Source organism: Heptranchias perlo, chromosome 6 (assembly GCF_035084215.1).
Source record: "Heptranchias perlo isolate sHepPer1 chromosome 6, sHepPer1.hap1, whole genome shotgun sequence".
Classification (NCBI taxonomy): Eukaryota; Metazoa; Chordata; class Chondrichthyes; order Hexanchiformes; family Hexanchidae; genus Heptranchias; species Heptranchias perlo.
In genome coordinates this window covers 15,688,830-15,705,755 of record NC_090330.1, presented here as the reverse complement: position 1 = coordinate 15,705,755, position 16,926 = coordinate 15,688,830, and the positions used below count along the sequence as shown (strand labels likewise).

The following is a 16,926-nucleotide window of genomic DNA, read 5'->3' as shown; positions in this document are numbered from 1 at the left end:
ATTACTATAGCAAGTTCAAGTGCCCAGACATCATTTTGGCATCCATGTGTCAATAATTCTCTAATATCATGATGAGAGAAATTCGACAAAGATTCCATAGCTGCCCCCTGCTGCCTAGTTTGCTTCGTATATATAGTCAAAATATATTTCTACCTTCTAAAAGAAACTGGACAATTTATCTGACTGAGAACTGCATTGTAATTATGAGATAGAAAGCAAAATGATCAGATTTGTCCCACATTTATCTATCCGTTCTAAGGCAGTGATGAACTTGTGATATTCACCCATAATTTTCTAGGGCCTTCTGGTTGACCTGTTGGAAGCTCTAAGTGCAGGTCTCCTCCACTTGAATACATTTCAACTACCTGGAAAAATAAAAGCCAAAACTTAGTGACGTCCAATGAAGGAGTTTTCCGAAGTCTATTAAAAAAGTTGTGCTTTAACAATTGATGTTATATAAATCTGGAGTGTGACCCGACTTCAGATAGAAGTGGTGCGAGAGGGTGTAGTCTCACATGCTTTAATGCTACACTACGGGGAGCGCAACTCCAGTACAGTATCAAATCAGATTTCAAAAGCGCTTAGGACCTTCTAGACACTTATTAAGCCTACTTGCAGTTAATTTAAATGTTTCAGCAAGATGGATGCTTCTGCTGCGCAGCTCCTGTAACATTTAAATTTTAAATGCTGCAAGTAACTACACACATACAGGGCTCTCTTGGCAGGAGAAATGGAATTCCAACCAAACAGGTGCCGGCAGTGTAAACAGTGCACTGCTTGACTGCCGATCAGATCGGTAGCTGAAGCACAAATTCATCGCAAGATTCAACACCAAAGGCTCACCGTGCTGTTTCTACTTTGGAATGAACAGCACTTGCATTTTTTCTTCTCCAATCCTGAATGTGGCAACTAGTGCTGGAATACAATTTCACAGCAGTAGTAGCCCTCCAGTACCTCATACACTTTCCACACGTGTACGGATAATAAGCTGGCTATCGAACAAGAGGCGACTTAACAGGCCAATCCAATTCTGTGTTCAGTAGGCACCCACAAGGGTGCTTCTAGCTGGGGTTGATGGAGTGATTAATAGTAATTTTGATCAATTTTTCACTTCCTTAGTTCAGGGATGGTAAGCAATTGCATACTCACCTCCAGCCTTACAAAAAAAAAGACCTGGGAACTTCATGGGCTCTATTCCTCAATGTTATTCCACACTGTCACACTGCACATTTACCCATGGAGGTGACCAGTAATATTTTCCCAAAATGCATAAGTGCTGTCCAACAGTATTCTAATAAGGTTGCCCTTATCCTCTCAACATACAGACAGATCTATTCATATCAACCGTAGTTCTTTCATAATGACTAATCTTTGTAACCAGAATGCTGCAGTGACATGAAGTTGAAACAGTTACATAAGCTGTAATGATGAACTACTGCTGGAAACCATCTGCAGTTGTTTTGGGAAACTGTGATGCCATTTTGTGTGGGAGGTCAAGTTAAAGGGCAACTTCATAAATTCTGTGTTGGATCTCACAAGAAGCATATTTCAAGTAGACAGACTATTCTCACTGTCCCCACTTCTTCAGAGAAAGTCAGAAAAGAGGTTAAACCAATATAACTGGAACTAACTAACTTCAATTGCAGTACTGCAGCTACAATTTCTTCCCAGTTAATACCTTGGACATAGAAATACTTCATAACAAATCACATTTTCTGAATTCTGGTCTACAATATCCTATAACTTTTGAACCCTAATTTTCAGTGTTAAAGATTATATACATATATTTTGGAAGATTCCAGGAAAGTTCATCAATGGGTTAGAAAAGTTTTTGAGCCAATAAAATTAAGATTTATCTTTGACCCCAAACAAAATCTATTTAATCTATAATGAAACATTGACATTACACTTGTAATTATAAATAACTATGAATAAACTGCTCTTGAATTGTACATTTAGAATAGTACACTGGGTAACTCAAAAAATCAGATAAGCATAGAGACTTAGAGATTACATCATACAATTTTTAATAGAAAGTCATAGCTTGCATAAATGCAGTGTTCCTATTCACTTTCTAATTGATTCCTGAAAATCATGTCACTGATAATTATTGGTTAGCACTGACCACTGGGAATACAGAAGCCATTCCCCATCAAATACAGAAGGGCACTCACTACAATTCTACATCAAAATCTGAAAAATTTAAGTTGAAATAACTAACCATTTAAAAGTTCAAACTGAAATTTTAACTGGCCTGGGACCTAGACAAATATGGTACTCAAATTTACAAGCAAGCCAAATCAAATGAGACCTACTCAAATCCAACATTAATCTGTGAGCACTTCTATATTAGTCAACCAGTCTATTATAGTCATATCATTCATTTTTTTTTGTCTCTCAAGTGCATGTCTGTCCAATCACACCTCAAAAGTGTCCTATTTCAGGGCATCACACATTTGTGGCACACAAATTGAGTGAAATAATGATCTCTTCAATTAAAAATCAAATATCTGATTGACTAAATATAAACAAATCAAAAAGTAGTCTGATTAAATTGGTAACCAAAGAGGAACAAGTAAACACAAGAAAAAGTAATCTAATTGGTTATTTCCCCCCAAAGCTATCATTCACTAAGGAAATACTACACAATTGATTAAGTTGGTCAAATAATTTCTTCAGGCAGTTTTCATCTGACATTTCTTGTCTTCACCTCAGCTGGTGAAGATGAGTAGAAAATTTTACCTGACTGCTGGAAATTTCAGCTGCTGTTGACAAGTGTGAGGGGACGCAAGAGAGGGGGAAAACATGTGACACAGAAATGGACGTCAGGTGTCATATCAGACAATGCAAAGCAGGTGACACACTTGTACACAACTGCTAAAAAGTTTGTGAAACAGCAAAACACAACTGACATGGTCTGTAATTGTCAGTGAGCAAGTGGGAAAGAAAACTACCAGTCCTATAGCTTAAAAAATTAAAAACAGGCAGCCAAACCAATAGCAAGGAGCAATCTAACCACTTCAAATACTTTTGGAAAAATCTCTCTTGGTTTCTCATTAAGCTGCCAATCCTAGCATTGAAATAAGACTTCCAACATAATCCTGGCAATGAAATAAAATTGCCAACATAATCCTGGCATTGAAATAAGATTTCCAACACAATTGGAGATAAAATTTAACAAAATTTACCAAGAAAACAATTAAACCTAGCACCTTATATGTTCAAAATATTATCCATATTTTCCAGCAGAGGCCTATCCCTCACTGAGAAGCCTAGGGCTTAGTCCTGGGAAATTCTATCACTCAGCTGAAGAGGCTCAACAAAATAGCAGACCACAAATCCTAGAATGCATCTGTTCTTCCAGCAACAACTTGCATTTATATACCATCTTTAACATAATAAAATGTCCCAAGGCGCTTCACAAGGGTGTTATCAAACAAAATTTGACACCAAATCACATAAGGTGATATTAGGACAGGTGACCAAAAGCTTGGTCAAAGAGCTAGGCTTTAAGGGCAGTCTTAAAGGAGAAGAGAGAGGGAGGCATGGAGGTTTATGGAGGGAATTCCAGAGTTTGGGGCCTAAGCAGCTGAAGGCATGGCCACCAATGGCCTACAGCACATTAAAAAGAATTGATAGACTGGCCAGGTTTGTAAAACCAAATTTCTCTTCCCCTCCTATGCACTGATGGAAAAATGCTAAGGACTAAACTTAGGTAAGGGTATCAAGGGATATAGAGAAAAGGCAGGTAAATGGAGTTGAGGTACAGATCAACCATAACCTAAATAAGAATAGTTAAACAGTTTTTAGGAGTTGAATGGCCTATTCCTATGTTACACCCAGGGTAACTAATATTAGATATAGTGGAATTATTTTTTAATGTATCAAAACATTATAATGTACTTTCTGAATATCTTTCGCTAGAAAATAATAGTTACTATATTCAAGGAAATGCTTATTTAGCAAATGTACCACAGTATGACAAATGAAGTTTTGCCATTGTTAAATACATGTATAAATGCAAATAGAAAAATTAAAGATAATAAATTATAAAATTATGTATAAAATTTGTTATGCTCATTGCATTCCTTATTTGGACATCATTCTGTCACACCTCTAGGCGGCTGCTTCATAGAATTATCCTATTATTAAGCTACCCGTCACGGTCACATCTGCAGCTGCACACATCTACCACGAGATGGAGCACTATTAGCTCCAGGTCATCATATCGATCACAGACAACCTCAACTTCAGGACACTGCCAACGTTCCTAACCTTCCTCCTGGATAAAAGTAATGTTGGAACTACTCATCATTTACTTCATCCCTTTCTTCAGTTTCCCCCTTTCTATGTTTAAATAAATGATTCATGAAACTTTTTTGTGTTGTTCTTTTTAGAGTTAGCAATCTTGTAGGCTGTTCCTGCCACTTTCACCACCCTGAAGAAACCAGCTCCCTCCCTCCAGGGCTTCCTACCATCCTTGCAATGTCATAATTTGCCATTTTTAAGCTTTTCTAACAGATTCTGGTTCCAATTTTTGGCAGTCTAGCACATATGACTCATTCATTTTGCAGGCTGATCCTGCCACATCCCCATGAAACCCAAGCTCCTCCAGCCACTGTATACATGCCTAAATGATTCTCATCTGAATGTTTTGTTCAGCCAGAAGCTCCGGCTTCACCATTTCTCAGTTTTGTGCGCTGCTCGTTACTGCAGCGGTTCTTTCCTAGCCTGTGAGCTCTGCCTCCCCTGGCACCAGCTTTTATTTCTAGATTTTTTAAAACTCAGTTCAAATTCTCAAACTGCCATGGTGGGATTTGAACTCACATTCTCCAAATTGTCTAATTGCATTCAATTTGACTTTATATCAAGAAGATTGATTGAGTGACTTCAGACATTTTTGATTCTCTCCAGTTCAGTACGAAACATAGCCCTTAGTCTTACAATCCAGTAGTAAGAAGAATATTGAACTTTTATTTGTTCTTTTGGGGGGGGGGGGGGGGGGAATGAGAGAAAAAGAGGAGGAAATAGATTTGGTTGATCATTAACTCAGTACAGAAATAACTGGTGTCAAATGAAGGCTTTGGAACTGTTCCATTTGATTTTATTACCGTTGCTATTAATTTAAATAATTTACATAATCATGCAAATATCAAACTGGAAACGGCTCTCCAGCCCATTTTCCTTTTACCTCGTCAGAAACCACCTAGCACTTGATGTTGTGACTTCTCTAGAAGGCAAGGCCAAGACAACAAATCTGGATTTGACTACTGGGAGTGCATTAGTGCACAATCATTCCATTGTAGCACAACTTCAGTAAAAGGACAAACAAAAAGAGTAACTTACCTGTAAAGGTTCACTGTGAGGGTTGTGTATATTTATTAAAGGTGAAAAACTGCTATTTACAGGAACCCTTGCCCCTATAAATGGGCGCAAGCGATAAGGGTTAGGTATTCCAACACCAAACACCTGTAATAAAGGAAGATACAAAAAGATGCAGTTTTGATCTTTTACAATGTCAAAGATCAATAAACATAAAGCACTATAGATTAATAAACATGAAACAAGATATGTGAGCTTTACCAATCAGTCAAATCCATTTTGCCAAAGGTAAGCACTTATTTTTTTTAAAAAGATCAAAATACTTCATGGCTGCAATGTAGTTTTATAAGTAGAGCTTGAAATCTATCTTCTGCTGACACTTGTACACAAACTGCCTTCTATCTCAACTGGTTGAGAGACACACCAAGTTGAGGTAAGACTCTCAAGCTTAGAGGTGGCAGAAGTTAGGGACCAAAACTGCCAATACATCACACCAAGCAACATTGTTGCTCACAAAGCTTAAACCCAACAAAGTCAAATAGAAATGTGCAGGGGAGGATTTGAAAAGGAAAATAAAAGTTTGGTGGTGGGGGGGGGGGAAGAAAAAAAGAGAAAGAGGGAATCAAAAGATAAAATAAATATGAAATTCCAAAGAATCTTTTCCAACACGACTGAGCAGGCCAGCATCTGTTGCAGCAAAAAACAAGCAGTTAGCTACAGCATAGATTCTGTCCTACCAAAGAAAATTCATGCGGGCAAGACTTGAACGTGCATTTCAGTTACGACTGTGAATCAAGCTAGATTACTTCTTAAACATGAAGATAGATTTATTTAATTTTAAGCTTCTTACCTGGTACGTAAATACCCCATGAAGTGATGTATTAATAAATAAAGTATTTTCTACATTTCCCACTACTCTTGCGAGAAAAACTACATCAAAAGATGTGTTTCCTCCTGGTGGAATTATCTGGGCAGCGAAGAAAATCAAAAATATGAATTAGTTTACATGCTGTGCAGCTGTAACTGATTTTGTTGATTCATACACTTGCACAGATAATCAGATTAGCATCAGGCATTATTGTGATAGCCGAAACGCAGTTCTAATTCGAGCAATTCAAAAACTAATCACACTTTTCCCATTGCCCTGTCTTTTCCTCCTCTTCAAATATTTATCCAATTTTCCTATATAAATGCAATGGTTTTTGCTTCAACCACTTTGTAGCAAAACATTTTATGCTCCAACCACCTGGCTGCATAAAGAAATTTCTCCCATTCCTTTCTTCATAAATGTTTGAAAACCTCCATTAAATCTCCTCTTAACCTTCTCTGCTCCACTAGAAATAGTCCCAGTATCTTAATTCTTTCCTCAAACTATATTTTCCCTTTCCTGGCAAGATCCTGGTGAATCTATGCTGTATGCTCTTTATGGTTTAATGTTCCTTCCATAATGGAACACTGAAAACTGTACATGGTACTAACTGTGGTCTAACAGATTTTTTGCACAAATGTATTACTTCTTTAAATTCAAAACTGTAATCGATTTGGGTGGTTTGTCTTTCAAAGTGCTCAAACCATTCTTGCTGTAGCATTATAAGTGGCACTGCGAAAGATAATTAAAACAAATACAGCAACTTCCCACTGTTCTTCCTGGCAAGACAAAAAGATTTTCATTTGCAGTCATTCTAAGTGACGCACACAGTTTCCATAAAGTTACACATTTTTTCTCATTGTTAATCTGCAGCCAGAACATGCAATCACAATGCTGCAGAGAATAGAAATCTCATATCGTCATTGATATGCACATGACTAAGTAGAACATCCTGTATCTTTCAACAAATGCAACCAACATACAAAATTCTTACCCTATTTTGAAAAAATGATGCATGAAAGTGTGATGTTGTTGCTGATATCGATACTAAAATGATTGTTTCTTCTGTGCTGGGGTTATGTAAGTATACTTTTTCCATTTTTGGCATTCCCACTGGCCTGTGAAAGTAAACAAATGTGTAATTATTAAGTCATCAGCATCACCACAAGAGAGCCACTAGTTATCACCAAGTTCCACACAATGTACACATTATAAAGAACAGGCAGGCTGCCCCATTACTGGGACTGTTGTGACACTTACAGCTATTTTAAACTCCTGCACAAGTATCAGAGCTGTGTAATAGAATATTTTACTATGCTTGCTCCCAGAATTTGACATGGAAGTAACCTACCATCACACTACAAGTGTTCATTGGTAAAGAGCAAATCCTGAACTAGTTTCATAATTTATCATGTGACACAGATCAGTATGCTTGCTTCAGTCACTATATACAGAACAGGTGCTGAAATTTGTTTATGTGGGGCCGACGCTGCTGCTACTACTATGGGCCCAATAAATGTCAATGTTTAACACAAACATGTACAAATGATCCCATTAGTCTACTCGTACAACAGAATATTTTAAATGCATGATAATTGAAGGACACCTTAATGCTGATACAATTCGAATTTAAAGCAAATATATTCAAACACAAACTTTTGAAAGACGATCTGTATGCCATGGATTCCTCACACTGTTCCCTATCTCAATTAAGGTCACCTTGTGAAGCAATGGACAGAGGAGAGGGAATGTATTTGTTCAAACAAAAAATGAAAAACAAACCTACCCATGTCACTTTTGCACATCCCTATTAATCAGAGGCAAATCTTGGGAAAACTAACCATCTTGAAAGAAGGCATTAGGTTGGATAAGAGAAGATGGCTAAGCATTTATAGAAAAGAAACCTTTCAAAAATGTTCACATTTTAAAAAAATGCTGCATAGAATCTTGTAGCCCCTACATTCCATCACACTGAATTCTTGATCTTAATTAAGGAGAGTGATACAGAATACAGGGAGATGCTACAAAGAGGAAACACATTCAAAATAAAACTATTCCTATACTTAGATGTGGTCCTGAAGTCATGGATTACTGCACATACACAATATACATGTCAATAAGTTATTAATTTTACATAGCATATAAAGAGTAGGCAAAAAGTAAATTGCATGCAACTTCAAAATTATGGACCCTTATTTTGATTTGATGCAATTGCTTAGGAAGTCTTGAAATCTTAGCATATTATTTTCTGGATTAGGCAAAAAAAATTAAGTAATGTCTTATTAAAATAAAATGCCTAATCACAAACAAAAAAATTATACTAATCAACATAAATTACAAGGTAGGTTCAGATGAAGTAGGATTTTCAGCCCATTTGATCTCCTTCTAGTAAGGCCTTCAAGCTCATATGATCTTCCAAAATACCAACTGTACTGTCTTTCCATTTTGGCATCTGTTTCTTAAATGAGTCCATGGAGCTCATGGATTTTTTTCACCTGAAAGATTTATGCGATCCACACAGCAGTCTCAAGTGAAATATTCCTCCTTCTGCCAATCATCTCCCAATCCCTCAACTCACCATAATCCGTGTCATTTTGCTTTGCTTGCACCCATCTCTGTGCACCATGAATGCTGATTAACCAAACACAAGTATTCCTGTACACAATTACTAACAAAGGAAAATGTCTCATTCAGATATGTACTACTTTGGTTTTCCAATTAAGAGCACATTCATTTCTTCAAAACGTACTGCACGATGAAAAACCACTCACCTTCAGTTCAGAAATTTAAAATGTATGTAAACCCCATTAGGTCCTTGGACAGTGAGCAAAGAAATAACAACTTGCATTTATATAGCACCCTTGACGCAGGAAAATGTCCCAAGACGCTTCACAGGACAAAAATTGACAACCACCAGAGGTATACAGGGTATGCACAAGGGACAGACGTACTCAAACAGAAAAGGAGGGGGAAATGCACTCACAGATACACATTAAACCACAGAAGGCAGGAAAAGTTATGAAATACGATATCTGAGGTATACCATAATCCACATACATCACATTTTAACATTATTTAATAACTGCAGCTATTGTGTTGCAAGAGGATTTTGACAATGAGAAGTCTTTTTTTGTGTGGCCAGATATCTTGCCTGAGGGTAAAGAGGCTTTGGCCTCAGGTTGCAATCAGTCTTTGGGATGGTAATACAAATGTTCAATTCCCTCTCCTTAAACTTTGCTGTGCTACCCATCTCAGCTCTGCTGGTGTGGAACGTACCCAACAGCAGAACAGAGGGTGGGGGGGGGGGGGGGGTTGAACAAGAGCAAGAGTTACTACTGGGCCACTGTTAGATGAACAGAAGTATGGGAGCACATGGCCCACCCACGCCCAAGGCCGTCACCAGTGTTAGGTTCTCCAGGATAGTGCTGTAAAACTTGTACAACATAATTAAAGGAAAAGAACAGGGGGAAAATTATTAAATCTTAAATCAAACATATAATGGAAAATTGGTATTGCGAAGTGTTTGGAGTACAAGAGTAAGGAAGTTTTGCTATAATTGTACAGGGCTTTGATGAGACCACACCTGGAGTACTGTGTACAGTTTTGGTCTCCTTATCTAAGGAAGGGTATACTTGCCTTAGAGGTGGTGCAACAAAGGTTCATTAGATTGATACCTGGGATGAGAGGGTTGTCCTATGAGGAGAGATTGAGTAGAATGGGACTATACTTGTTGAAGTTTAGAAGAATGAGAGGTGATCTCATTGAAACATATAAGGTTTTGAGGTGGCTTGACAGGGTAGATGCTGAGAGGTTGTTTCCCCTGGCTGGAGAGTCTAAAACTAGGGGGCATAATCGCAGGATAAGGGATCGACCATTTAAGACTGAGATGAGGAGGAATTTCTTCACACAAAGGGTTGCGAATCTTTGGAATTCTCTACTCTAGAGGGCTGTGGATGCTGAGGCGTTGAATATATTTAAGGCTGATATAGATATATTTTTGGGTTCTAGGGGAATCAAGGGATATGGGGATCGGGCAGGAAAGTGGAGTTGAGGCTGAAGATCAGCCATGATCTTATTGAATGGTGGAGCAGTCTCAAGGGGCTATATTGGCTTACTCCTGCTCCTACTTATGTAAAATAGATTATCTGTTGCAAAACTAAGTAAAGATTTGGAATTATATAGCAGGGTACTGATGTACCAACGCACTAAGACATGGGTAAGAGGAGATTTCTACTCAACATTGCAACACACAGCACGTTCTCCATTTTGGCTGATTAAGGAGGAGGACACTGAACCATACCTGGCTATTGTCAGCTAGCTGTTAGAGTAGCACCGGCAGAAAGAGCAGGTTGCACCCCTATCCTTCTGGCGGTCAGAAGGGTAAAAGTAAGCTGGGTGTGTCTCTCTCTGTGCTTGAGAGAGATTGGGGGGGAGGGGGGGGGGCACACAAGGAAACTGATCCTTTGAGGTAAAATATAAAAGGTGAGCCAAAAAAAATAGGATTTTTAACCACTAAAGACTACGTGGTGAAGATAGAGTATCTAATATTTTATACTAATTTTTTTTACTAAATATTTTGAATGATATGAAAGCGCACCACAAAACAGTGAGACTCAGGTTTGAGTACGCACTTTACACTGCAAGTTCCCAACCTCTGACATTAGAATAAAACACCAAGTGCACAAGACTGGTGGGGTGGGGTGGGGTTGGAAAAGAGAAAGTGAGCGAGAGTCATCCAAGCCTTCTACCACACTGCCTGGGAATTGAAAGAGTTGAAGAGGCCCAAGAACATTTGGTCCACCTCTATTCCTTGAACATGTGTGGGACATGGGGAAACCTTAAAATGGTATAAAAGGACAGGACAGGCCATGGGAACATGTCCTTACTGAGCATAATGCTCCATTATTTTTCTACTCCACTACTTTTTAACGTGGTACTGAAGGGCCATCTGCCATCCTAAAATTGGATTAAAATTTTATCTAGTCAGACTGCAAAAACTTTAGTTTAGTATTTTCAGTTGAAGTGGCTATAGCAGACAAATGCTATTGTTGCTAATGGGCATGTTTTCAGGCAATGTTAGTTCCTCCTAACTGAGAAGCTCAACATGTGCAACTTAATCCTAGCCACCTTGCACTATGTAAGCACAGTCAACTTCAAACAAAACTGAGCTCATAGCAAAAACCTGTAGTCTCTGAATTCAAAAAACAGGTTTAGAATCTTGCAAGACCAGTCTACCACAATACATTTAAGTCGGTAATCCCTTCGCACACCACACTTTTGTGCAAAAGCACTGTACCACAGATTAATAGGACACAGATTTTCATATGCAATTCCCCTGAGCGATTCCAATTTCAGTCTTGGGGTTGGTGGGGGGAGAAAGCGAGGGAATACACTGGGCAGACATGGAGTACTTCCACAATACTATTTTTTTTAAAAATCAAAAAAGTTAAGACAGGCTGCTCTCAAATATCTTCTAGCAGCTGGCTCAAAAAGCTACATTGGCAAGAGTCCCAAGAGCAAGTCCACTGCTTTCTGTGTGTTGGAAATAACACATAAATGTGAAGAGTTTTTAAAAAAAAAAGTGAAATGAAATGAGGAGGAGGGGAATAAAGTATTACCTAACAGTATTTTTATAGACTGACTCAAATGTCCAGTATGACATTTACCTGACCAGAAGTACATTCAGATTAAATTGAGATACAAAGGTCTAAAATCAGGACTAAATAGTATAAATGGGTTCTGCAGCAACTTAAGGTTATCAGCTATTAATTTTTCTTTATATCATTTAATAATTTCAGTGTTATCTTGGAACAGGTGAATGTTTTCTAATATCAGCACTGGTATAATTTCTCTTCCTCATATACAATTCTGGTATCTTGCTGGGCCTGGCAGTATATGGCCCAGCCTGCTCTACAGCTTGCAGATGATTTACACTCTTGGCACAGCAGAGATATCCTACAAGGCAGATGGCCTATTGCAGACTGCTGTTTGAAACAGGCTTTAACTCAAACATAATGGTGTGCCAATTATTAAGATCAAATGAGTTATTTTTCCACTTGATTTCTCATTCCACAGGCTAAGTGGGTGAAATGACCACTTCAACAGAGGATAACTTGATTACAGACACAGTACATGGGGCAAATGAAAAGAACGTCATATTCAATGATCTTGAGTAATTGTTTCTGAAGTGCTTAAGTATCTCATGTAGAAAATATATTCCTTTCATCTACTCATTTTTCAAAAGTATCCTGCCCAAACAAAATAATTTATCACAGTTTGACCAGTGAATAACTGAAGTTTAGAACATGCCTACCCAAACTGGTATCACATTATATCAATTTTTGACCACAGCTAAAGACAAAATTTATTCCACTGATTGAGATCAATTTAAACAGTCTTTAGTGCAACAGTATAAGATGTTACATCCATTAACTTGAGTTGCAACCTTTGAATTAGTTATAATATGCAGTGCAAGATTACTTCTCTAATCAGAAATTTATAATTCTTAAATAGTAGAGGAGATACTCATGATAGAAAGCAAATTTTCACAAGGCCATGATTACATTTCCAAATATTTAAAATTGTGAAAGCAGAAAGAAATTGTCCATCCAAACCAGGAAATGTTTGAATCCTGGAGCTAATTTTGTTTAGTACCAAGAGTATCATGTCCACCTCATTCAGAGTTATATTTACATCCAACTCCATCAGCACTCTCACATTACTGGACTGCAATGTTAGAAAGATTATGTGCTCAAGTCCTGAAGAGGGGCTTGAACCCATGAACCTTCTGACTCAGAGGAGAGAGTGGTACCACTGAAACACACACACACACACACACACACACACACAGAATACATGCTATGTAAAAACTGAATTTTACATTCAAAAAATAGTTCAGCTGGGTTTTTCAAGCACCAGTCTACAATGTTCCATTCCAATTTAACCTTTTGTTTATATTTCTCTCTCTTACTCTGATCTAATCTGATTTTCTGATACTTGATCTTCCCAGTTTGAATTTTCCCCAATGTTATCTATGCCTCTAGCTGCACCAAGTTATTATGGGAACCATCTCTCTTTTAAAAAAAACACCCAAGGTGAGAGAAAGCTAGCTATCATTGTGTAGTGTCCAAGGTGGCCATTTATGTTCTAGCAGTCTTATCCTTGGATTCAACTTGGTTCTTGTTGCCCTTCTATACAGTTAAATTTTCCACATTGGAGTGCTATGCACAGTGCATCAAAAAAAAATACATGCATCCCAGAAAGAAAATGGAAGAGATACAGGAGCATAATTGTAGCTCAACTCCTACAAGAGCCCAGCTAAATGCTGGTGAGTTAAGGGGCGCATAAGGCCAGTTCCAGCCCAGGGTACTGGGTGTATAACTCCATGAATCCTGGGAGCCAGAGTCACAAGTTATTTATTGGTGACAGCGAAACAGCAAATACCGTGATCTGAAGCATGTCAGAACTTTCCATGGTCCAAGCTTCCTTCCAATGTGAAACAAATGAGACATACTAGGACACACAAGTACAGCCCTGACACAATGTGAATCTTGGGGAGAGGAGTAACATCTGAAACCAAGGGTAAAGGTGCTTTAGCTTGGAGTATGAAACCAGTCACTTTTTAATCCACAAACGCCACAATTGCAGATAAGAGTTTTAAATTAACAAACACACAATAAAAAGTCACAGCACAAACATTTTTCCAGCACAATCTTGGAATATTACAGCACAGAAACTGCCCATTTAGCCTATCAAGTCTGCACCAGTATTCTCCACTTGAGCCAGCAACTCTAATCCCATTTTCTCCCCACACTCTAACATACCTCTTTCTAATTAATCTTACAGATTCTGATTCAATAGTTTGTGGAAAGATTACACATTTTAACATGTGCATAAAAAAATTCTAACCTGCCAATTAACTTTTACATTAAATTTATGCCCTTTCATTACAAACTCACGGGTCAATGGAAATAAATCACTAAGCATCCTATCAAAACTCATCATAATTTGAAGGCCTCCATCAGGATACACCTCATCCTTTCCAGCTCCAATAAAAAAAGTCCTAGGCCTTTTTCATAACTGTAACCTTACATCTCTAGTAACATCCAAGTGAATCTACACTGCTTCTTTTAAGTTGCTTTTATATCCTTCCTTTAATGGGGTTCCCATAACTGTACACAATACCCCAGCTGTGAAACAGCTTAGTACAAATTCAACATGACCATCTTATTTTTGTAGTCTATGCCTCTAGATGCAAACCCCAAAGGAGTCCGTTGGCCTTTTTCAGTCTTATCTACGTGCACTGACATCTTTAGTGACCTGTGTATCTACACATCAACATCTCTGTTCCATTTAACATCTTACCATTTAAGGTGTACTTCCTTTTTTGATTCTCACTTCCAAATGACTTTGCATTTCTCTGCATTAAAACTGCACCTGCCAATCCTCCAACCCAGCCATGACCTCTTGTAGTCTTTAACACATCACAATTTGCCATACAATTTTGATATTGTTCCTTCAATTCCTAATCCAAATCATTTACATATACTAGTAAAATGCCTATGTCATTTCCCAGTCAGTTGAACACAAGCTTTTAAAAAAAAATATATACTACATGGTGACAGAGTTGAGAGAGGCTTTTCAGAAACTCAAACCACACCATCACCTACTGCCAGAGCCTGCACCTACATTGTTACTTACAGGATTTCCAATCTAAACATTTACATAGGCAGTTTCAACATTAAATGTTGACAAAGTGTGGTCAAAAATAATGACAACAGGAAATTGCACAGAAAGTGAATGCATACAAGATTTTTAATATATAGACAGGAAGTTGCACAGAAAGTGCATGCACATACAATATTTTTTATATATAGACAACAAGCAACTGTAACTAGAATACAAACCCCTATGGATCAGCACTCACATCTTTTCAGTCTGGAGAAACTTCTCTTTATAGAATCATAAAATGGTTACAACACAGAAAGCGGCCATTCAGCCCGTCGAGCCTGTGCCGGCTCTCTGCTAGAGCAATCTAGCTAGTCCCACTCCCCTGCCCTTCCCCCATAGGCCTGCAAATTTTTTCCATTCAATTACTTATCCAATTTCCTTTTGAAAGCCACGATTGAATCTGCCTCTGCCTCTACCACTCCCTCAGGTAATGCATTCCAGATCATAACCACTCGCTGCGTAAAAAAGTATTTCCTCATATCGCCTTTGGTTCTTTTACCAATCACCTTAAATCTGTCCCCTCTGGGTATTGACCCTTCCGCCAATGGGGAACAGTTTCGCTCCATCTACTCTGTCTAGATCCCTCATGATTTTCATCTCTCCAACCAACTCTCTATCGGTATGGTCACATTGCCCTTATCTTTGCCATAAGTCTCTGGTGCTTTACTAAAATGACATTCACTGCATCTCCTTTTCCTATCCTCTCATTTTTTCAAAGAATTCCAAATTGGTCAAGCATGATTATGGATGTTAGACATCCATACTAACTGGCCCCAATGAACTCACGCTTGTCCATGCATACACTAGTTTACGAACAATTGAAGTAAAACTAACTGGCCTATCATCTCCTGATCCTTTTTGAAGAGTGGTTTCACATTTGCCACCCTTTAGTTCTTCAGTAAAATTATTCCATACCACAGAATTTTAGAAAATTTTAGTCAGAGCCTACACCATTTATTTCTTCACTCAGGATCCTCAGATATAAACCATTTGGTTCCAGTAATTTATTTTCTTTAAGTTTGAGCAACCGAAGATACTAAATATTTTCTCGGTTTACACTGACTTCTTTAAGTCAGTGCAAACAGAGAAAATATTTAGTATCTTCACCATTCCATCACTCCCCAGTACAAGATTCCTCCTTCATTGTCCTTTGTATGTTTTTATTAACTTTCTCTCATACTCCCTCTCAGTCATATTATCCCCGGATGAACTCATATTTTCATTTTGTCTACTGGACCAAATCTCAGTTGCACTACATTTCGGTGAATAGAATCCCAGTCATGTTGCTCTGAGCAGTACAGTTTAAAATATTTTGGTGCATTTTTTTAAAAAAACAAGGTGAGGGTCATTAAAGCTGGGGAATGGAGCTCTTCCACCTTAGGTACCCAATGTCAGCATCAAGTACTCCTGTTCAGGTTATAGCACGGCCTCATGCATTTTGCCCTAAAACGTGCCTTAGGTCTAGCTTTAGGTGTTGTCGTCCACACTAATCATGCTAATGGCTCTGACAAGTGTGGAACCAGGATGAGACCATTTAAACTCACTTCACTTGGGACTTTTACAGTCGACAATAAGTCGAGGCTTTCAACCCATCAGTCTGGACTGAAACTGAAACTGAAAGCAAGACCTAGTGTGAACAAACATTGCACCACCAAATAATATTTTTATTCTAAAACTGTTAGGTGAATACAAAATCCATTACAGCTCTAAATAGAAATAAAATCAAAACACAGGACAAAGAGTTCTGTATTTCAATTGCAAAGAGTTAATATTGACTATGGGGAAAGGAAGCATCTGCAAAAGGAAATTCCAGTGTTTAAGATCTCAATTATGAAATGCATACTGGAGTTGTGTAGTAATTGCCTTTTAATATTTTCTCAGCCCCACCCCTACCAGGCCCTTTTCAGTAGCATTTCTACGTCTTTTGCAAACTATTTGGTGGGAAGAACTTTGGTAGGAAGAATAGAAAAACACAATATTTTTTAAATGGTGAGAAATTATTAGAA

At 38.0% G+C, this 16,926-nt stretch overlaps 1 protein-coding gene across 1 annotated transcript in view; it reads right to left on the bottom strand.

Annotated features, from left to right (window-relative positions):
- Positions 1 to 16,926, bottom strand: part of tmem131 (transmembrane protein 131) — a 175,344-nt gene that overhangs the window by 55,774 nt on the left and 102,644 nt on the right. The window contains exons 5-8 of the mRNA XM_067985799.1: positions 7,185 to 7,308; positions 6,173 to 6,289; positions 5,347 to 5,469; positions 285 to 365 (exon numbers count right to left, since the gene is read on the bottom strand). Of these exons, the coding sequence (XP_067841900.1) occupies positions 285 to 365; positions 5,347 to 5,469; positions 6,173 to 6,289; positions 7,185 to 7,308 (445 nt within the window). The remainder of the gene's footprint in view (positions 1 to 284; positions 366 to 5,346; positions 5,470 to 6,172; positions 6,290 to 7,184; positions 7,309 to 16,926) is intronic.